Source organism: Aedes albopictus, chromosome 2 (genome assembly GCF_035046485.1).
Source record: "Aedes albopictus strain Foshan chromosome 2, AalbF5, whole genome shotgun sequence".
NCBI classification, from domain to species: Eukaryota; Metazoa; Arthropoda; class Insecta; order Diptera; family Culicidae; genus Aedes; species Aedes albopictus.
This window is the reverse complement of record NC_085137.1, coordinates 348,087,216-348,110,397: the sequence shown is the minus strand read 5'-3', so window position 1 is coordinate 348,110,397 and position 23,182 is coordinate 348,087,216. Positions and strand designations below refer to the sequence as shown.

At 39.9% G+C, this 23,182-nt stretch overlaps 1 protein-coding gene across 11 annotated transcripts in view; it reads right to left on the bottom strand.

Annotated features, from left to right (window-relative positions):
* LOC115263194 (SCY1-like protein 2) overlaps positions 1-23,182 on the bottom strand; it is a 447,209-nt gene that overhangs the window by 100,870 nt on the left and 323,157 nt on the right. For 7 of the 11 annotated variants that reach the window (XM_062852674.1, XM_062852677.1, XM_062852673.1 and 4 more), the window contains exons 14-18: positions 22,347-22,483; positions 21,890-22,103; positions 21,660-21,818; positions 18,639-18,733; positions 17,988-18,059 (exon numbers count right to left, since the gene is read on the bottom strand). In XM_062852674.1, the coding sequence (XP_062708658.1) occupies positions 17,988-18,059; positions 18,639-18,733; positions 21,660-21,818; positions 21,890-22,103; positions 22,347-22,483 (677 nt within the window). Of the gene's footprint in view, positions 1-17,987; positions 18,060-18,638; positions 18,734-21,659; positions 21,819-21,877; positions 22,104-22,346; positions 22,484-23,182 lie in introns of all 11 variants that reach the window. The other 4 variants (XM_062852678.1, XM_062852680.1, XM_062852676.1 and 1 more) reach the window with 3 other exon arrangements.

The window sequence follows — 23,182 nt, the reverse complement described above, 5'->3', positions numbered from 1 at the left end:
CCTAAAGGAATTCCCATGAAAAACTTCTAGACATCTAGATGAATTCCTGGAGGATCTCCTAAAAGAATACCCGGAGTAACTCTTAGAGGAGTTTCTAGAGGAAGTACTACAAAAAGCCTCAGTAAAACTTGTGTAGCAATGCCCAAAGAAACTTCTAGAGGATGTCTCGGAGAAAATCCTCGGATTTCCCGAAGGACCTTCTAGAGTTTCCGCAGGAACTCTTAGCGGAATGCTTCGCGAAACTGCTGGAAGAATCCTCAAAAGAGTTGCTGGAGAAATTTCATCTCTTCTGGAGATAAACACGACAACATTTTTTTTTCAGAATAATTTTCTTCAATCTTCGGAATCCCTAGACTCTTTTTTCAGCCATCAGTTATCTTCAGGAACACTCGGTATCTTTGTACACTCGGTTTAATTCGAAGGACAAACTCTTTCACTTTTTTAGAACTGTTTGGACCAAAAAAATGGACCACCGCTGAAAACGACCTTTCAAATGCTATGTATGCAGATGACTCCGTTGCTTGAAATATTGTTATGAAATAAATCAAGAAATAATTTTAATTATCAATGCGTTTTTGAGATCGGCGTTGAAAATTGGAGTTCGGCGGTGTAAGCGGCAGCGCACCGAAAAATAATCGGCGGCGGCGGCGTGTACCGAAAATCGGCGGCGACGCCGGCGTGGCGCGGCGGCGCACACCTCTACTAAGGTCCCCTATTCACCGTGGTGGGGCTGTCACTTTTCACAGTGACAGGTGATTGAACCTAGTACAATCGAAATTGATAATGTCAATTAGACCCAAAAGAAAAATCATTATCGATTTTTACATCACTGGTGTTGCTCGATTAGATGCACATAACTAGATTAGAACAAAATTGTGACAATTGTTGTTAGAAATAACATTAGTTGATATAATTCTGTTGTAAGGATGTTTCTATGTAAAAATCCATAATAAAATTATGATAGCATTTGTTATAATTTTGGTATCAAAATTATATCAAGAGTTGTTCAAATAGATGTATAACAACATTTATTATATAATGCATTGTAATAAAATTGATTATAACATAATTTCGTAACATTCGTTTATTGCAATCTTTGGACACTCGAGTAACAGATTTATAACAAAATTTGTAACAAATTTGTTCTGAAATATAACAGAACTTGGTATAAATTTGTTGTGATTTCACAAGTTTTATCTAACAAAATTTGATATCATCTTGTTATGATTATATCTCAACTTGTTATATTTTTGTTTCAATTGGAACGAGTTTTGTAGAATTTTTGTTATTTTGACTACTAACGGTACATGTTTTATTACAACCGTTGTTACAAAATTTATTGTAACAAAATAACACAACCTGTAATAATTTTGTTATTCTCAATTAGTCTGGTGATGTTCAGGTGAGCGAGAGAGATTTCCCATTAGGAGCGGTGATGCCACCTAGAAAGTTGGCAATACACCAGTGCAATACTTTGGTAGCGGAAGGTGGGGTAATACGTACCCCCTAAGCAAGGGTGGCCCTATAACTAAGATTTAGATGATTTTATGGGTGTCTTGCGTTTTGAAAGTTAGTTAATTTTTTTGACTAAGAGACGCTAACTTTTGGTCTGCGTGATATCAATTTTACCGAATCAAATTAACAATTTAAAAAAGTGTTACGTTTTGGATACTGCAAAAACTGTTGGGGGCAAAACGCACCTTGAGGAGGGGCAATACGACCTCTGCCATTTCCCGCTTTGAAATCTAATGAAATACCAGGCGTCTCCATCTAACTATTTACGGCAGCAAATTGAGGGTGTAGGAGCCGGATAATGGGTTGATTCCATATAATCAGAGCGCAATCGCTTAAATTGCGTGCGCTTCAAATTAGACAATCTTTCCAAATGTGGAACATCATCGTTTTCCACGTTTTTCATTTAAATATTCTTGTCATTGTTGGGCTTATCCGGCTCAATTTTAAGTCTAGTTTGCTTGCATCGGACGGAACTTCATTTATATAATGAAATAGCGTGAGGGCGTTTTGCCCCGGGGGTGCGTATTACCCCGGGTTACCCTATCCTCTTAAAGAAAGCGAGGCACGAATATCTAAGTTACAGGAAACTAACCTAGAGGATGCGAAATGCACTAGATCCTCTCTTCTCTGCGAAGCAATACCTTCTGGTGGTTTCGAAGAGACAATAGGTACGGTTTAGGGTCAGGTTAGCAAGTAGGCTTATCTTGTCTTTCGTTGGCGTCGGAGGTGGTGCCAGTCCTCCACTACCTAAGAGGAAGGTGCTTATTGAAGAGATTCTCTTGCGTCCGCCCTCTACTGCTCAGAGAAATGAGGGGGTTAGAAGCAAAGGGGTGTAAGTTCCAACAACCTACTTTCGAGTAAATGAGGTTTAAAATTTTTCAACAATTTTTCATCTCATACAAAATGTATGGAGTTCCAAAATCGAGCCAATTGTCTCTGATTTATTGTAATTTTTCTGATCATCGTTAAAACAATCTTAAAAAAGTTCCTAAAAGCTTGAAATCTGAAGAATTTTTTGATATGCTTAGCTCAAAATCGACAAAATGGTCACTTACACCCCTTTGTCTCTGGAGCCTTCAAATGAAATGCTTTTGCGGCAACCACGGTCCACGAGATTTTTTTTCCTAGATAAATACAGCGTCAAACACTATTGTTGCAGAAAGTTATGAGCTAGTTTATGAGCTGGTTTATGATCACAAAAATATGTGTTTAGAAAAGAATATTTCATTTTTGACTCATAGGTACATACAGAAACATTAGAACACATTAACATAATATAATATTATCATTAAAAGCTTGTAAATTAACATTCTTGCAATCAATCTTTAGTTAACAAAACTGAAGTTATATAATTTAGAACATAAAATAACTCATTCAAAAGAAAACATAAATTTTCCATTCACAACAATGATCAATGAAGACATTACGAAAAACGACTTTTTTCCGGTGTCATGCCCGAATATGAAACGGCCGCATCTCATCTGTAATCAAAACCAAATTGGCAAACAGACTGCCCTGCCCACCACATCACACTAACAGAACAAACAGGTAACGCACGTTGCACACAGCCACACGAACAGGGGACGGCGGGATGCTCATCGAAGTAGTGTCAGCTGAACTAATCGATCGTAACAGGACCAGCACACTAGTGAGAGCACACTCAATACCAGGGATAGGACTCTCGCTCGCATGACCAACGTATAATGGAAAAGAAACAAGAGTGAAAAAAAAAAGAAAATAGAAATGTGGAAAAACAAATCCATCACTGACAACGAACCGAGTTCCATACGCGGTTTTTGCGGTTTTCTGTCGTTGGTTGGTGATGCAGCATCACAGGGCAATGCAACGGCAGCAGAGCCAAAGGACGTTTGTCATGTCGGTCGGTCAAGGTAAAGTGATTCAATAATATGGCAATGATGGACCACCAGCAACGCAACTCGTTGTTCAATCCCTGCCCAACAGGAGAAGAGCTTTCACGGCGATCGATGTAGTATTTGGATGCGCTTTTTTGTTTCCGCAAATAGGAACATTCACAGAAAAGCAACAGTGAAAATGGGTCGGGAGGAATAACAAAACTTCGTCAATTGAATCAATGAATAAAGGAGTGAATTGGATTCAATTATATTCGTTGGGCACCCGAGCAGGAACGAATAACTGCCTTATAACTGCAGCATACCAAAGTTAGTAAGGTATCGTACCAAAATAAGTGCATCAAAAATAGCTTATATTGGTATTGTGTAGGCATTGCGTCACCGCCCGAGTAGGAAAAAATAACTGAAGAATACTGAACTCAAGTATGGAAACCCGAATATCAACATCCTGAATGGGCCATTAAGAAGCCCTGGTGTGTATTCTGTGCATAACACGTGAATAATGACATCAGATTAGCGCACCTAAATAAAAATCAGCGATTTTTCATACAAATAGTGGTTTTTCCATAGTTGAATAATACCTCAAACAGTCCTCAACACCAAACCAATAACTCGTTGAGGTATTTTAACAATACAGCTTCCGCTCGATAACTAGGCTTCGTCGACAGTCCAATAAGCGAGCGCCGCTCGATAACTGGAGTGAGCTTCCGGAGCCGGAGGCTATTGTTATATTTTGTTTTGTTTACCGAATTGTAAAATGTGAGGTTATATTTCGCTTATTTTTGACAGATAACTGCTTTTTAACTTAACTTTGCCCCAGTTATCGAGCGCCCAGTTAAAAAGAAGTCCAGTTAAAGAGCAGTCAGTTATCGAGCGGATGCTGTACCTACAAAATACCAAAATAAGTTATTCACCAATACCTTGTCTTGGTATGATACCTGACTCTGGTATACTGCAGATATGTGTCAGTTCTTCTTTATATAACCTTATACGACAGTATACTGGTCGGATGACCGAAAATATCTCACTGAGTTATTGCCTTGGTATTGAGGACTTCCTGCTTCAATAATTGAAAAAATCGCAATTTATATGGAAAAATCGTAAATTATTATTGAGGTATTCTTTAGAAACACCCAAGTTTTTATTTTAGGTATTTTACCTCTTAAACAGGGCACTTCAATACTTCATTCAGGTTGTAGGTATTGGTATTTGCATATCTGAATTTGGTATTGTACAGCTATTTTCTCCTGCTCGGGCAATATAGGGACGGAAATTTTCATTTCATTATATTTGCCAAAGTCATTGCCGTTTGTAAGAAATATTCCCGACGACATTATACAGTTTTCATAACTTACCGTTAGCTGATTTTTCATGCTTACGGAAGGAAGTTCGCATAGGAAATTGGTGGGACTGAAAAATACCGCGGCATTTTTTCCATAACCATTCGGCTGTTCGGGCTTGTTCGGAAGTTAGCCATCAATGTTAACTTCTTTTCCCGATCAGCCTAGATAGCTGTGTAGTGTCGGTAGCGGTTGTCTCAATTGGCTAAGAATAACACTACGGACCGCCTGATCCAGTGGTAAGAGTCCATTAAGCAGGTGACCCCTAATTCATGGTGTTATGCGGCATTATGCTTACCGTGCCAAGGAATGAATGGTTAGGGGGGTCTAATAAAAACCTAACCACAAACGGAGCCTGTGGAGAATTAGGGCGTCCTCCACAGTATTACGCCCTTACTGCGCTAACCGGAGCAATAGTGCAGTGGACCTTGCGTTTCTCCGAGATAATCAGTTGCCCTTCTTAAGTCTCAAATTTGAGGCTAAATAAGGGTGGGATTATTCAAATGTTGTAAATTAGCTTACATTAGTACCTACATATACGGTTTCGCTTAATGCGTTTTCGCCATTGGCGTTTTATCAATTGACACCGATTTGGTTTGTCGTTGATATTTCCTTTTGGTGCTGTGATTGTGAAGAGTGTAATCCAGTCTAGTTTGGGTAGTGGCTACGGCTAGGAAACCTCAGATCAATTTTCAGCGTAAAAAGCGTGCGTGGCCCAAGTGGCTCTACTTCAAAAAGTTCATTTTCATAGGGTAACTTCTGTATAGGTACCTTGTGAACCCAGTTTTGCTTCTTTCATTATAAATGAAAAGTCGTGCCTCGAGCATGCTATATCTTAGAATAACGTTAACAGTATTTTTCAACCTTTCCTTATGGATGCCTTCAAGCAAGCTCTTGTATTCAGCATTTTTTCGTTGATATTTGGCAGTATTGCTACGATGATTACATCATCTGAAGTAGCTCAAACATTAATTTGAGATGCTTCAGTTTGATGGATTACTTTGGTTGTACAGTTCATGGATAACTTAACATAGAATTGCACCTAACCAATCTCTGCATGAGCAGAATTTGTCATGAGTTGGCTGATTGGCATGTGTCAGATGAGGAGTCTCCATTTGACCTTCTTTGCACTTTTGAGTGTTCCTTCGCAAAATTTGCGTATTCAGGCGTCCCTGCTCAACGAACTAGGAAATGTTTCCCAATGAGCTATAGGCTCTCTTTACGCTTATGCGTTTTACAGTGTCCTTTTCAGGGCACTGAATAAACCCATTGTGGTATGGGCTATGAGCTCTCATTGCGCTTATGCGTTCATTCCCTCTTCTAGGGTACCTCTTCCTATTTCATCACCTTTCCCTTTCCCAATTCCCATCCCTTGTCCCATTCTCTCTCAGGTAAATGATGAAATAGGCTCATATGTATGGCGATGGCACAAATGTCCCAAATGGAGGATAACGTGCCTCTGGAGCCGGCCTTCTGATACCTGATACCTAATACTTCAATACTTCATTCAGGTTGTAGGTATTGGATTTTGCATATCTGAATTTGGTATTGTACAGCTATTTTCTCCTGCTCGGGCAATATAGGGACGGAAATTTTCATTTCATAATCATAAACTAGTGTTTTCGATTCCCCCAAAAGACTGCAATGCATACATTCCGAAGCAAAATCATCCCAGTCGCATCCCAACCAAGTATATTTGCCAAAGTCATTGCCGTTTGTAAGAAATGTTCCCGACGACATTATACATTTTCCATAACTTACCGTTAGCTGATTTTTCATGCTTACGGAAGGAAGTTCGCATAGGAAATTGGTGGGACTGAAAAATACCGCGGCATTTTTTCCATAACAATCAGTGTTTTTATTTTTCATGTAAGGCGGTAACAGATTTTGTAAGTTCGGGAGTTAGTCGCGAGTGTGAAAGACATATGCTATGATGATTATACTAGATTCGCTGAACTCAGGTACTAGTTCAAGTACTAGTTAAATATTTTTGAAAATGTTAAATATGACTATTTTTCACTCCTTTACGTTTTTATTGTTGGATTACATTCAATGTTACAGTAATACTATTACAGTAATAATACGCGTTATGATAATTTTGAATAGGAACGTTCGGTACGCATTCCATTTCCATGAACCTGGTTATAGTTTTGGGTGTTATAGACGTCAATGTCAGGTGAAAAGATTGAAATCATCATTGTGACAGACGTGAAGGCAGCCTTTCTGATTTTGTGTTCTACACATTTGTGAACACAAATGACCTTATGTGATTTTTAGTAACGGCAAGGTTCAGTGCTGTACTTCACTGAAATGCAATAGAAATTGTATGAAAAGAAGATAAGAATAGAATACAACAATTCAGCGGTGATCAAATAATGGGTCATAGTTTAAGATCGACATGGGTCGTGGAAATAATCGCCTTCATTAATGCAACATATGACGCTATATGAGCATGAAATAAGGGTCTCCTTACTGACAGACGACTGACAGAAATTTGGCCTAATGATGAGCTCTTTTGAAAATAAATGATTATATGTATCTAGGAATCCGGTAATTTATTCTTTCGATTAAAATGAAATCGCCGCAGTTTGATGTGTCGCACGATGCGGCTTGGTTCAGTTTTATATACAATCAATTCTACCGGTGCAGGTACGGATTACTAAAATGGTCATAACTCCGGAACGCCTTTACCAATCCTGACCATTTTTGATAGCAAACAGTGCGGTTAAAATCCGGTCTGATTCGTGCTAAAATCCGAAAAATCGGTGAATGGGAAGCGCCTTAAAAATAAGTGAACTTTTTTTGCGTACAGCATACATACTAGTCCTGTCCAAGTTTTCAAAAATGTTCTCTGTTTCTCAAGTCCACCCCCATATTTTGATTGACATCCTAAAAGAAGTAACTGGTGATAATTTCAGACAAATCTATTGAAATTAAGAGGTGCATCAAATTAATTTTGTATTTTTCGACTATTTTCGAACTTCATAAAATCAAAACTACACTAAAGCTTGTCAAAAATTGATTCTTTCAGCATAATGCTTGAGTTATTTAATATCTGGACGCAAGAAACCGGAGTTATCTCGGAAATATTATTACAAGTTTTATTTTTGTGTTAAATGTTGTATTTTAACTTATAAACATTCCCCTAGTGTTAATGCACATTTATAGGGTTCTGGCAGAATGCAGACCCGCAATCCTATTTCGATTGCCAACATTAAGGCCATTTCGAGTCGCGATTAAGTACTAGAGATGTAAACCTTTCCCTGGCACAGACTTCAAGTTATAGAACTCTAGTGATGAAACGCGAATCGGGATGCCCTTTAGGATTAGAAATTCCTAGACAAAACTCAAGCTATGAAAGCAGCTAATGCTGCGAACAAAAGGCAACCTGCCAGAGAAAATACGATTACAGGATTGACTGATGGACCAACAACATTAATGAAACCTCATCATCCTGTCATCGGAAATTGTTATCCAATAGGGTAACAGGGCAAAAATATATGTTATGTGTTGTGTACGTCCAAATGTGATGTCCTAATTTATTACGCATTTGTAAGGATCCACTCCTCTCCTCTCTCTCTTCTTGGCGTAACGTCCTCACTGGGACAAAGCCTGCTTCTCAGCTTAGTGTTCAATGAGCACTTCCACAGTTTTTAACTGAGAGCTTCCTCTGCCAATGACCATTTTGCATGTGTATATCGTGTGGCAGGCACGAAGATACTCTATGCCCAAGGAAGTCAAGGAAATTTCCTTTACGAAAAGATCCTGGACCGACCGGGAATCGAACCCGTCACCCTCAGCATGGTCATGCTGAATACCCGTGCGTTTACCGCCTCGGCTATATGGGCCCTTAAGGATCCACTATATAATGTTATATTTTAATGTGCATTTGCAGTGCTTAGTTATTTTTTCGTAATAATATGTTATTGAAATAAAAAATGTTTTGCACACAAAATTTAGGATATTTATTGCATTTTAAAAGAAAAATGGCGTTCAAAGACGGGCTTGGTGGTCTAGTAGCTACCGCTTCTGATTTGTATGCAGAAGGTCATGAGTTCAATCACTGGCCCGTCCCTTTCATCCTACTTTGTATCTTCATATCCACTTTTTCTCTCTATCTCTTCTCTACATATACAACTCATGTATATTCATATGTTAATAGCCATCGCTAGATCCAGAAACGAATTGCAAAAAAATCGTTTCCCTTCCTTCCAACTTCCATAGCACAGTGTATATAACGCCTACAAGTTATGCAACCAAAGCGAACTGTGCCGCTTGTCATAGTAATCACCACACAATCTATCTGCTTACGAACATCCCCAATCGCATCACTGACCCATTAACGGAGACTCCCAGATCTCCCATCCTTTCCGTCTAACAAATAGCCCAGTCCGTGCTGGTTGTGGGGATACAGAGGTGAACACACTCTAACACTCCTTTCCCTTCCCAACTGACTATAAGGACGTGGCCGGCGCCGTTATTGATCAAAAATGTATGAGCTGCTTAAATTGCACTTTGAGAATAAGTTTAGTGTCCCAGCCCTTATTCATTTGGATCTCAGTGCAATTGGTACCAGCTCAGATCAATCACGGAGGAGCAACCATTGACATGTATAGCCAGATTTGATCGTTTGATCGTTGATCGTGGCGAAAAGAAAAATGGTGTTTCAGTTATTCCAACTTGATTTTAATAAAATCTCGAACCTTTCTTCGAATACCCCTAATTATATCTTAGCCAGTCCGTTAAAAAATCTTGAGTGGCTATTTTCTTTCACTATATCTTCATCTCCGTTGCATTCCAAACCATTTCTCCACTCTTCTTCAACTTCTGCTTGATAATTGCACAAAATTTCTCATTTGTGAGGAACTGAGGGCAATTTGTGAAATTGATGTCCTTTTTGAATGAAATCCACCCGTTGCCTCGATACCACTGTAGAAATTCTCCACAATTTGGCACAAATGTCCCAAATGGAGGATAACGTGCCTCTGGAGCCGGCCTTTTGAGGCCGAAACTTTACATGTCCATTGTGAGCTATAATGAACGGAAGAACAGGGGTTTTCAGGCAGTCCTGCTTGTAAATTTTGGATTCTTCGGTCTTGCTTGTTTTTAGCCCACAGCTGCGAATACCTTGCCAAATAAGCAGTTTTCATGCAAATTCGTCGGCAAAAACAAACTCAAACTTGCTAGAGACATCACCCCAACCTGTGGCTTAAAAGATCTTTTGAACGGAAAGCTGAGCTTATTCCATTTTCACGAACGTTTCATCGTCACTGAAAATGCATACATATTTCGTACTTTGTCAATACCTCGTCATACTACCTCCGGGCACGTGTTTTGGTCTCTAAGTTCTGGTTTAGTGTCCTGTTGGACTGCTTACAGGCCCGAAAAGATCAGAATGCTTCTCGCAGATGAATCCTCCTGACGGTACCTACTTTGGCTGGCGTTACTTTTTTGACGACACCATTATTCGACTGCCCAGGGTTTGCCCCAAATGTTCTCATCACCATCAAATGCAACTTCCGATCCTTAGTTTCACTACGACGCTTGTTATGATCTTGCCGATCGATAGTATGCCCCAGACGGAAACGTTTGAGAACGCTGCACACGGTCGTTTTGGCCAATTTCAACGATTTCCAATTCTTGAACCTGATCATGCCGGATTTTCGAAGTGAGTGTCCAAAACGAATTTTCGGTTCACGGCGACCATCACATGTAACTTATTCGAAACAAAACGAATCGTGACAAAATTTTCGACACTGAAGGAGGCAGCATTCCAAAACAAATTACTGTCAATTTTTCTCAAATCCGACCTCTAGGAGCACTGCAGTAAATCAAATGATGCGTCCAGATATTAAATGACTCAAGCTTTAGTTAACTTATTCTAATAAATAATAAATTTTGATAAGCTATGAACGGCTATAATTCATGTTAAGACTTTTCGCCACCTTTTGTATGGAGCCGCACCACTGTTAGGCGTGCCAAATTTCATTGAATTTTTATTTATGAGATAGCAACTTTATGGTCACAGTAATGGTCGCAGTAGTTCAAATCCCGACAAAAAAAAACTGTATGTTGACTTCCATAGGAATTCAGCAATTTTAACTCAGCCTGCTCCAGCAAACCATCAGGTAGATCATTCCCTCCCTGAGTGATTCTGCAGCCATAGGTAATCCTTGCGCTGATGATGGGTACACTTAAATCATTATCATCATCATCAACGTTTTCTCTTTCGACGTTCAAATATCACCTAACCAAAAAATTGGGATATTGGAATGATAGTCACAGATGATTGAATTTTGACAATAAAAATGCACCAAGAAAAAAATCCTTCACAGTGCATCAAATAAACAGACCGTAATGATTGTTATATATTAGGTGTATTAAGGTGCTCTATTGTCCGTCACAGAAAAATGAGATCAATCGCTTGAGATACGGCGGAGATGTGAAAATCTGAAAATTTAATTATTGTTGTCCAGCTTAGGGACAAATCGGTAAGACAAAACGTCTTAAGAGAAGACGTCGAAAGAAACTCACTTATCAATTTTCCCAAGTAATATTTTGCTGGCCAATTAGTTTTGTATAGATTTTGAGAACCGTAATAAAACTTTTTCCTTTCTTATTTTGATTTTATGATGGTTTTTGGAACCTCTTCTAGTATAATTGACTAAAAATTGTTACTTGGCTATTAGACGGCAGACAATTTCCATAATATATACAAAATTTCCCATAAATAATTCAAAAAGTCCCAGTGAAGAAACAGGGGTGTAAGCAGTAATACATAATAAAAGTTCCATAAACAAATAAAAAAATGCATAAATAAATCCAAAGTTTCCATAAATAATTGATTTGTGAGCAATTAAAAACGTCAAAAATGCAATGAATAATTCAACTGTTGCAATAAAAAAAAGCCATTTTTCCCACCAAATAACTTCGAATTTTCCATAAATAAATCCGATTTTCCAAAATAAATTAGAAAATTCACAATGAAAAAATATCGAAAAAACGATAAAAAATTCAAAAAATGCAATAAAAAATGACGAAATTACCCATGAAAAGCAAATGCAGCAAAGTATGAGGCAGTGAAATGCTAAATCGCACTTACATGACTGGAACGACTGAAAAGCCTACGTAACTATGATTGCAATTTACCGAGCAATTGCTTGCTGTCCGAACTCGCTATCGCTCGTCGGACCTAAAAAAGGGATAACATCTATACCGGGCAAATTCTTGGATCTGTGGTTTGCCTAGAACCGAAACGATGCAATTGCGATGCATCGGATATCGAGAACTTCGGCGGCTTTCTGCCGCCTCATTTCCTCAATCCTCTATGCGGCTTCGCCGCATGGTCCACGTAATTTTTTGGCTCAAAATGCATTTAGGTTTATTGCTCGTTTTTTGACATTTATTGATAATTTATTTTTCCGTTTATTGCACTTTTTGAATTATTTATTGCTTTTTAGATATTTTTTTATTGTGAATTTTCTAATTTATTATGGAAAAATCGGATTTATTTATGGGAAATTCGAAGTTTTTTGGTGGGAAAAATAGCTTTTTTCATTGCATTTTTGGCGTTTTAAATTACTCAAAAATCAATTATTTATGTAAACTTTTGATTTATTTATGCATTTTTTTATTTGTTTATGGAACTTTTGTTATTTATTACTGCTTACACCCCTGTTTCTTCACTGGGACTTTTTGAATTTTTTATTGAGAATGACCACTTTCTTATGAGTCGTTTATATTTTAGTCGCTATTAGACTGTCCCAAAAAATCGATGTTCGAAAAGTCAAGGTACTCAACCCTTAAATGAAGGATATGCATATTTAAAGCATTTTTGTAGAACATTTTGATTTTCTAAAAAATCGTTTAGAAGTTCCGCCAGGGCGATTTTCGAAAAATGACCCTTTTTCATGAAAATTCACAAAAAATATTGTTTTCGTAATATATTTTCTACTTCTGAATTTTTAAATATTTTTATATTTTTCTATGGACCTATAGGCATTTTTTAAGGGTATAAGTTTTTGAAATAATGTGTTTATATTGACGGCAGAACCTTTTTTGTGCTGATGAAAGGTCTATTTTTTGAGCATTTTTCTTCAAAATTTGCTAAAAAAATACATGTACATAGGACATTTTCCACGAAATTCCGTTCCCGGGAAAAGTGGACATATGGATATCTGGAGAAAATGTTTGCTCTTATGTGCAGAGTGCAATCAGCACTTCAGCGGGTAGTGTATATAAAAGCCAAGCTGTGAGACGATTTTACGTCATAGAGCGACCTTATGAAATTCATTTGGATCATTATGAATTGCTTGAAGGCCATTTCATAAGTTGGGTCTTATGAAAATCTTAAGTTTATTTGGCTGAGTGAAGCAGCCTCATTGAACATTTAAGACTTGTTAGACTTATTAGAATCCCAAAATGGCCACCACAATGGCTGATTTTGGCACCTACTCACGGTTTCGAGAGCACAAATCTCTTCGTAAACATAATAAGCGCACCTGTGCTTTTTATTTTAAGCTTATTACAAGTGAGCAAGAACAGAATAATAAAATGCACTGTTGTTTGACGCTTGCTTCTTGAGATTTGTGCATCTGAAGTTCTGATGCACTGTTGGAGCGGGATTTCAAGACGTTTAGTCTACACACCAAATTTTTTTCGCTGAAAGTCAGCAAAGTTTTGCTGAATTTTGCCGAGCTGAAATTTCAGCAATCCGTTCAGCAATAAAAATTACTGAAAATTTCAGCAATTTCGGATGCCATCGCGAATGACAGAAGTTTACTGAAAAAAATCAGCAAATTGTTGCGGATTGCTGAAAACTCAGTGATTTCGACCGGCGTGGGATTTGGCAGCACATTGCTGATGGATTTCAGCAAAAAAATCAAAGGAATGAAAACCCGTTTTTAATTTTGGAATTAACTGATTTATTCGATTAACAAGGTAAAGATTTATTTGATTTTCAGTTTTATTGAAAATGGATTTGAAAAATGTACAATTTGTGGAAGTTGGATGGGTTGTTGGTAGTGAGACCGGATGCTTCAGAAGATCATGGGAATGTCGTTGGATCCGTTGATATTCGGATGCTTGCTGTTGCGGACATTGTATCGTCTAAAAGAAGAAAGATACGAAAATAATAACAGTTATTTACGTAGAATATAGATACATACCTGCATGGAGGGATAGTATTGTTGAATCGTGCATTTAAAACACTTTACAACGAAAACACTCCTCGAATAATATTGGATTTAGACACTGATGGGATAAGTGGTGTACACAGCCATGTTTTTTTTTTTTTTTTCTATTTTGACAGGTGGCTGATCGACGTGGCGAGCTGTCGGAAAAAATTACTGAATTTTCAGAAATTCAGACGACTTTGCTGGTTTTCGGCAAACACAGTCGGTTTACTGATTTTTTCAGTAAAGTTCATGTTTGCTGATTGGGATTCAGCAAAGCATTTTGCTGAAATCTTAAATTGATTTTTGGTGTGTAGTCTAGTCTAGTCTACTTTACACAGCCATCTTTTAGAAGAATCCTGGAAAATGATAAAAAAGAATACTTTTATGATTTTTCTTGTCATTATCAAAACTTGCAAGGTATCAAAGATGCATTACAAGTTTTGAAGCGGCCAGGCCTACTGTAACTGTGCAGCGTCATTAAATACAATTGAAGCAGAGAACGGCGACATCTCGTCAGCCACTCCGTATGTGTTATGGATGTAAAACAAAATCGTTGGGAGTGATGTAGCTAAGAAAGTTATTATCACTCCATTGAAGCTCTTCGTCCTGGGATGGAACATAGGAATTTCAGCCTCATGTCCTGGCTCGAAAGCCTAGTTGGCTAAAGTTGCTCGAGATTTCCGCATAATGCCCTTATTCATTTGTCAACAAATGGGTAGGAGCAGGACATACAAACCCCGAGAAAGTTCTTGAAAAAAAAACTACTAATGAGCAACGCACGTGTTCACCCGTAAACTCTTGTGCGGTGCCGTGTTATCTAGGTGACCGGGAACAAGTTCATTTTCTGTAAACACGGCACTGCTCGAACGTCAAACTAGTGTTCTCGAACACTGGACCCTCTCTAACCGTTCCGCGCACATACAGGTATTCTTCGATATAACGTACAAAAAAAAATTCTCCTTGTACGTTATATCGAAGCAGAGAAAAATTTAATATTTTTTATGCTAGTGTTGATGTATTTGACGTAAAATTGACCCCAATCAATGATTTCAGTGAAATTCACAAAACCAATAATGAAAAACATGAGTTTTCATGAAAAACTAATTTCGTTTTTTGTGCTTCGATATAACGTACATTTTGCTTCGATATAACGTACACAAAATTTCTCCCCAAATTGCGCTAATTTTGGGTAAAAAGCAAGGGGAAGGCACCCTATTTTTTCACTATGGAGTTTGACAGGTTGGATTGTGCCTCCTTACGTGGAGCATAAATTTATGCTCCAGCCAAAATATTCACCAACACAGTCGTGAAATATGAATGTTTACCTTTTTACGAGGGATATTGGTGCAAAACGCTTGCATCATGTTAGATCTCATAAAAGTGTTGATCATGAAAAAAGGGGCATATTTGATGATTTTCAATTTCAGAGTGTCAATGTTTAGCCAAAATTCCTACAGAGAGTGGGAATTGTTTGTGAAAAGACACACTACAACTCTTTTCGCAAACATTGTTCGCTAAAGTGCGCTTTTCGTTATTTTCTCCCGCTGCTGTATTGAGTGAACGTTGGTATAAGTGAGCTCTGGTTGCGCATGATAAGCGGCAACAAAATCAGATCACCATAGCACCCCCGTGGTAAAAAGGCTAATGCTGCAACAAAACATTGATTTGAGTGATTTCGTAGTTTGTCTGAAAGTTATTCCTGGGAAAAAATAAAAAATTCCAATGTTATAACGTACAACAAAATGTACGTTATATCGAATTCGCTATATCGAGGGTACGTTGTATCGAAGAATACCTGTATTGCATCACCGTCGTCATCTTTCGACACCGGTCCCAAAAGGTTGTGGATAGGAAATTAATCGAAATGCCCCAAATAGGCAGAAATGTGTTTACTCCTAATGGAACCTTTTTCACGCACCGACTACGTAATCGTTCGACGCTGAGCCAAAAAAGTCACAGAACAAAAAAGAACAAAGAACTACGAAAATAAGCGCGGCTATGAAATTATTTTCACTCGCTTGAAACGCACGCTGATTCTGGCCGGCTGCTTGTAATCAAATGGAAGATACGCACCAAATGGTCCACAAATTAAAAATTGTCTGTACAGCTCACACAGGTTCCGGCCATCCGTCAGCAGATAAGTAGGAATGTGTCCGAAATCCTCCAAAACCTCCGCTTGTGAAATTTGTTTCTGGTGTAGCAGTAGTTTTCACACATTTTCCCATACTTCACAAACTAATGCACTCGAATGTATACTTTAAATTATTAGAGCAATTTTATCCCTCTAATCAGGCCCGTGCACAGAAGTGGTGCCAAGGGAGGGGTTTTTCCCAATTTTGGCAAACGGCGGAGGGGCGCCTAGTGTATGGAGCGTCGGTAATGGGGAGGGTTTAACACCCAAAACCCTCCCCTTGTGCACGGGCTTGCCTCTAATACCCAATCCCGCCTTTAGACGGGGTATAGTTTGAGCATTTTTGAAATTTTTGTTTCGTGGAAAATCTTTTTTTTTATATTTTTGGCTGATATTTAGGACTGTTCTGTATATCTCAAAATGTTTTTTGGTGTATTTTAAAGCGTATTTACATTTTTTTAAAATCATTGAAAAATTGATGTTTTAGCCACCTTTTAGAAGTCATTGTTTATTTTGTATTGGATCGCTACAATTAACATATTTTAAATTTTTCCCAAATCATGCTATCCTTGTTTAATAGTTTAAGGGAATCGAATACACTCTAAAATTATTTTCCTTAAAATTACACGGAAAATAAAATTTTCTGTGAAAAAAAAATTAAAATAATAATATTTTAACAATAATCATAAAATCTCAAAATGTTTTAATCTCAGAAAATCCGTTCCCCAAATTGGCTTCCAGGAAAAATATAAAAGTGTGGGGATGTTCAAAAATAAAAATCAAAAAACTGAAATTCACGAAATCGAGAATTAAAAAGAATCATCTTCCAAAACACGTTTAAATCGATTTTAGATGATGAAAAATGATAATTAGATCAAAATCAAAAATTTGGGTATTAGAGGGTTATATTTCTTTAATTGAATGAAAACACCAAAAAATGACGGGAGCAAAAATTTACACCGGAGCGGGATTTCAAGACGTTTGTCCTTAAACACGTCTATCATATTACAGTAATGTTCCAATTTTATCACGCCCGCCACGCGTCAGTCTTTTATTTTCATTAATACTTATTTGTTACATTCGAGAGTAAGTGTTTCCCATCTTCTTCAAGATAAACGTCGAAGGCGCGTTTTGCAACGTTAAAAATATTGAATTTGCGTATAGATTTTGTAGAACAATTAAAAGCATTTTTGAAATGGGGCGTGATAAAATCGGAACAATACTGTAAATAAACTGCAAGGATGATTGAATGGGGGCGTTTTGCCACTTTGGAGCGCATCATTATATCTACATATCTATACCCTAAAATTCGGCATCTTTCTCGATGCAAAAATGCTTTGCACAAGTTTCTGTAAAGTGAAGATGATAAACTTCGGCTCACTACACCTGTTGCTTGTCATGTTTTGCATTCAAACAAGTTCATGCATTTTTGATCACCGCTGAAAGCAAAATAAAACAAATAAAAAACTAAAACAACTCATTGAAGGATAATGCAGCCACAAGCACAGACACCCCATTGTGGTTTACCCCAGAAAGTATTTGTCCAAGCAAAACTGTGCTGGATAGGCGCTACCACTTGCTTGAACTCATTCAGTATTTAGATATCAGCTGACGTGTAACAAGATTTCATTCCGGACGACCACAACGTGAAAAATAACAATGGCAAACTCGTAAAAACTAACAATCATTCAGGAAACGCAAGTCCAAGAACAAAAGGAAACAAGGTGGTCTTCTGGTTTGTGGTTGTGTCATATTGGGCACTGGCGACCACCCGGACATTGAACGATCGAACGCAGAACCAACGAAACAAACGAACGAACAGTTTTTGGTATATATTTTTGTGTGTGGGGGCACGGAACAGACAGGAACGAGGGCGGGCATTCGTTGCGAGGCGCACTACACAGGACACGGCCATGCCTTGCTGCTCAGCGGCGGCGATGGAGAACGAACTTACTACGTAAGAAGCGGAAGTTGCAGGCACTGAGAGGCTCGAACCGGAACTGCCGCGAGCGCTGAAGCCCTGTTGCTAGTATTGGTGCGTTGGTGTTGTCATTGCACCCGTTGATGTTCAGTATTGCGTGAACGTTTAAGCCAACAAAGAGATGGTTGTTAAAAGATTAAAGAAAATAGGTATGAATATGTGAATTTGTGGGAACGTAATTATCATCTGATTTTAAATAATTTAAAACTTGCTGAGAGGAATCTGTAAAATATACGGCTGAATGTAATTTTGTTATTTAAATGCTTCAGTTTAATTCTTAATGGAGTACATATATGAACTCTTAAAGGAGGATTATTTAGGAAACGCTATTGATTTATATACAGCTACACACTATTGCATGGATTTAAACAGGTGAATTTGAAAATCTCTAGACTTACACAAGCTCTATTTGAAAACTACTACAAGCTAAGGACTCTACTAAACCGAACTTCGTGGTCTACTGAGCTATTGACCAAAAACAATAATTTTGAAGAAGAAGCGATTTTTTTTATCAAGGGTCGTGAAAAGCCAGATAAGCGTAAAGGCTTCTAGTCTACAAAAACTTGCAAAACAACGTAAAATAAAAGGGACTGAGTACATATGATTTGAGCTTTCGCTACTTACCGTGGGTGGTGACAGGTTGGTGTGCGAGCTTCGTCTTTCCTGGGGTCCAATACTTGAGTGTCGTCTTATTGGTAAACCACCACCAGGAGTGCCACCTTTCATTCAATGTTAAATTAGGTTAGTACTTGTTCTTTGCATTCTTCGGTAACTAGCTTATATTAAGAAATGTATGAGCCGTTGCAAATATCTATGGTAATCTATTTTAACATGAGCTATTCCCAACACTATCCAGTACTGCCAATAATAGACAAGCACAGAAGCTGTGGGTATGTTTACTGAGACAAAAAACTTTCCTGGAGGAATTCCTGGAGGAATCCATGGAGGAATTCCTGGAGGGATTCCTGGTGGAATTACTGGAGGAATCCCTGGTGGAATTACTGGAGGAACTCCTGGAGGAACCCCTGGAGGAATTCCTGGACGAATCCCTGGGGGAATTTCTGGACGAATCCCTGGGGGAATTCCTGGACGAATCCCTGGAGGAATTCTGGAGGAATTCCTGGAGGAATTTCTGGAGGAATTTCTGGAGGAATTCTGAAGGAATTCCTGGAGGAATCCAGAGGAATTTCTGGATGAATTCCTTGAAGAATGCATGGAAGAATTTCTGGAGCAATCCCTGGAAGAATTCCTGGAGGAATCCCTGGAGGAACTCCTGGAGGAATTCCTGAAGCAATCCCTGGAGGAATTCCTAGAGCAATCCCTGGAGGCATTCCTGGAAGAATTCTTGGAGGAATTCCTCCAGGGATTCCTAGAAGAATCCCTGAAAGAATTCCTGTAGCAATCCTTGGAAGAATTCCTTGAGGAATCCCTGGAAGAATTCCTGGAGGAATCCCTGAAAAAAATCCGTGGAGGAATTCCTGGAGGAATTCCTGAAGGAATCCCTGGAGAAATTCCTGGAGTAATTTCTGGAGGAATTCCTGGAGCAATCCCTCGAGGAATTCCTGGAGGAATTCCTGGAGGAATTCCTGGAGGAATTCCTGTAGGGATCCCTGGAGGAATCTGTAGAGGAATTTCTGGAGGAATTCCTGGTGGAATTCCTGGAGGAATTCCTGGTGGAATTCCTGGAGGAATCCCTAGAGGAATTCCTGGAGGAATTCCTGGAGGAATTCCTGCAGGGATTGCTAGAAGAATCCCCGAAAGAATTCATGTAGCAATTCCTGGAGGAATTCCTGGAGAAATCCCTGGCGGAATTCCTGAAAAAAATCCCTGGAGGAATTCCTGGAGGAATCCCTGCAGGAATCCTGGAAGAATTCCTGGAGGAACCCTGGAGGAATCCTGGGGGAATCTTAGAGGAATCCGGGAGGAATTCCTGGAGGAATCCGGGAGGAATTCCTGAAGGAATCCGGGAGGAATTCCTGGAGGAATCCTGGAGGACTTTCTGAAGGAATCCTGAAGGAATCCTGGAGGAATCTAGAGGAATTCTTGGAGAAATCTAGAGGAATTCCTAGAGGAATCCCTGGTGGAGTTTCTGGAGGAATCCCTGGAGGAGTTCTTGGAGGAATCCCTGGAGGAGTTCCTGGAGGAATCCCTGGAGGAGTTCCTGGAGGAATCCCTGGAGGAAATCCTGGAGGAATTCCTGAAGCAATCCCTGGAGGAATTCCTGGAGCAATCCCTGGAGGCATTCCTGGAGGAATTCTTGGAAGAATTCCTCCTGGGATTCCTAGAAGAATCCCTGAAAGAATTCCTGGAGGAATTCCTGAAGGAATCCCTGGAGAAATTCCTGGAGTAATTTCTGGAGGAATTCCTGGAGCAATCCCTCGTGGAATTCCTGGAGGAATTCCTGGAGGATTTCCTGTAGGGATCCTTGGAGGAATCTGTAGAGAAATTTCTGGAGGAATTCCTGGTGGAATTCCTGGAGGAATCCCCAGAGGAATTCCTGGAGGAATTCCTGGAGAAATTCCTGGAGGAATTTCTAGAGGAATTCCTGGAGGAATTCCTGGAGGAATTCCTGGAGGAATTCCTGGAGGAATTCCTGGAGGAATTCCTGGAGGAATTCCTAGAGGAATTCCTGGAGGAATTCCTAGAGGAATTCCTGGAGGAATTCCTAGAGGAATTCCTGGAGGAATTCCTGCAGGGATTGCTTGAAGAATCCCCGAAAAAATTCCTGTAGCAATTCCTGGAGGAATTCCTGGAGAAATCCCCGGAAGAATTCCTGAAGAAATCCCTGGAGGAATTCCTGGAGGAATCCCTGCAGGAATCCTGGAAGAATTCCTGGAGGAACCCTGGAGGAATCCTGGGGGAATCCGGGAGGAATCCGGGAGGAATTCCTGGAGGAATCCTGGAGGACTTTCTGAAGGAATCCTGAAGGAATCCTGGAGGAATCTAGAGGAATTCTTGGAGAAATCTAGAGGAATTCCTGGAGGAATCCCTTGATGAATTCCTGGAGGAATCTCTGGAGGAGTTCCTGGAGGAATCCCTGGAGGAGTTCCTGGAGGAATCCCTGGAGGAGTTCCTGGAGGAATCCTTGGAGGAGTTCCTGGAGGAATCCCTGGAGGAGTTCCTGGAGGAATCCCTGGAGGAGTTCCTGGAGGAATCCCTGGAGGAGTTCCTGGAGGAATCCCTGGAGGAGTTCCTGGAGGAATCCCTGGAGGAGTTCCTGGAGGAATCCCTGGAGGAGTTCCTGGAGGAATCCCTGGAGGAGTTCCTGGAGGAATCCCTGGAGGAGTTCCTGGAGGAATCCCTGGAGGAGTTCCTGGAGGAATCCCTGGAGGATTCCCAGGAAGAATTCCTGGAGGAATCCCTGGTGGAATTCTTGGAGGAATCCCTGGAGGAATTCCTGGAGGAATCCCTGGAGGAATTTCTGGAGGAATCCTTGAAGGAATCCCTGGAGGAATTCCTGGAGGAATCCCTGGTGAAATTTCTGGAGAAATCCTTCGAGGAATTTCTGGAGGAATCCCTGAAGGTACTCCTGGAAGAATCCCCGGAGGAATCCTTAGAGGAATCCCTGGAAGAACTCCTGAAATGTTTTCAAAATACTCTCAAATGCTCATTTTCAGAATTACGATAAAAAAAAGTCCAACTCACCCGGCGATGAGGCACACGAAGGGGCGATCCGTATCTTGGGCGTCATAAGCGTATTGTCCGACAGACGCCGATTGGGGAACGCGTTAACCACCCGCAGGAAGTTGCTGTCCGGCGACGAGGGCGATCCACCGAACCACCAGCTACCTAGAGCACCCGAACCTGTTACAAAGGGGTTATCCAAACACATATAGCATGCACACGTCTAGACTGTCTAATACCTCTTCGGGTACCTGTCGAGTTCTTCCGGGCCATGTCTTCGGCACTGGAAGTCTTCCGCTGGTCGATCCGTAGGTTGGGAATGTTGAACTGCTGCACGTTCATGTTATCCGAGGAGAACTGATGCCGGAGCGGTCGATGCCGGTCGGGCGATGGGAGAGAGAGATTGTCCAGTTTCAGCTTGTTTCGCTGCTGTCGGTCGATTTGGTCCAGCATTTCCTGGAGGACCTGTTAGCGAAGGATAGAGGGGAGGATGTGAATCAGAGTATCATAAAGTTGTGGTGGAAATCCGATACCGTAAGGTGGGGTAAAACTGATCGGTTTTACTTTTCTTATAGTTAAAGAAACAGCAAGTAGAAGAACTTTAAAGAAAACAAAAATGGAATTTTGATTAAATTATACACAGAAAATCAAAGCACATCAAAGTCACCCTATCTTACGGTCCAAACTACCGCTATTGCACACACTTACCTCCAGGAGGATCATAAATTGTTCGAGATTCAGCGAGGGATTTACAGTCTGTGGCAGGAGGGTTGGCATCACCTTGGTGGCCATGGTGTTCACGGTGAGTCCGTACTTTTTATCACACAACATAATCCGGTAGATATCTGCGGATGAGTGTCGTATCTAGTTACAACAATGTTTCAGTTTACCCAAAGCCAGCAAAAACGATTTAAATGTACATAAGTGAACATTGGTTTCCCGATTGAATTACGTGAATTACAACTGTTTCGGTATGTACCTATTTATTTGGCGTGTCTGTAAGCTGTTGCGCTGAAAACGTTCAAATTAGTTTTATGGGCTAATTATCGTTGTTATCGCATGATTTCCAGCTCATTAGGTTTTATTGCAAGTTAAACCGTGTCGCACATATATAGCTTACGATAGGTGACTTTTGAAGCAGGATGCAGCGTTTCCAGAGGAATTTATGCTATGTACCGCACCAGCGTGGTTTCTATGTAGCTGTGACGCCAGATAATAATAGGAAGGATACATTGTTACACCTTCAGCGGAAACCAAGTACAATAAGAAGAAGATAGGAAAACTGCTTTCTGAGCTAAGAATTGTGATAATCACAAAGTGTTGATTGTTATCTAAGTGGATTTTCCTGTTGAGTCTGCATGATATTTCTGATGTTTACTGAGCGAAAACAATATTCAGCAGAGAGCCCGGTAGAGGTAGGCGACTTCGTGGGCGGCCGCGAACTCGCTGGCTGCACGCGGTTGAAGAAGATCTACGATCCCTACACGTTCGGGGAAACTGGAGGAACATCGCCCAAGACCGACGAAGATGGAGCTCTACTATAC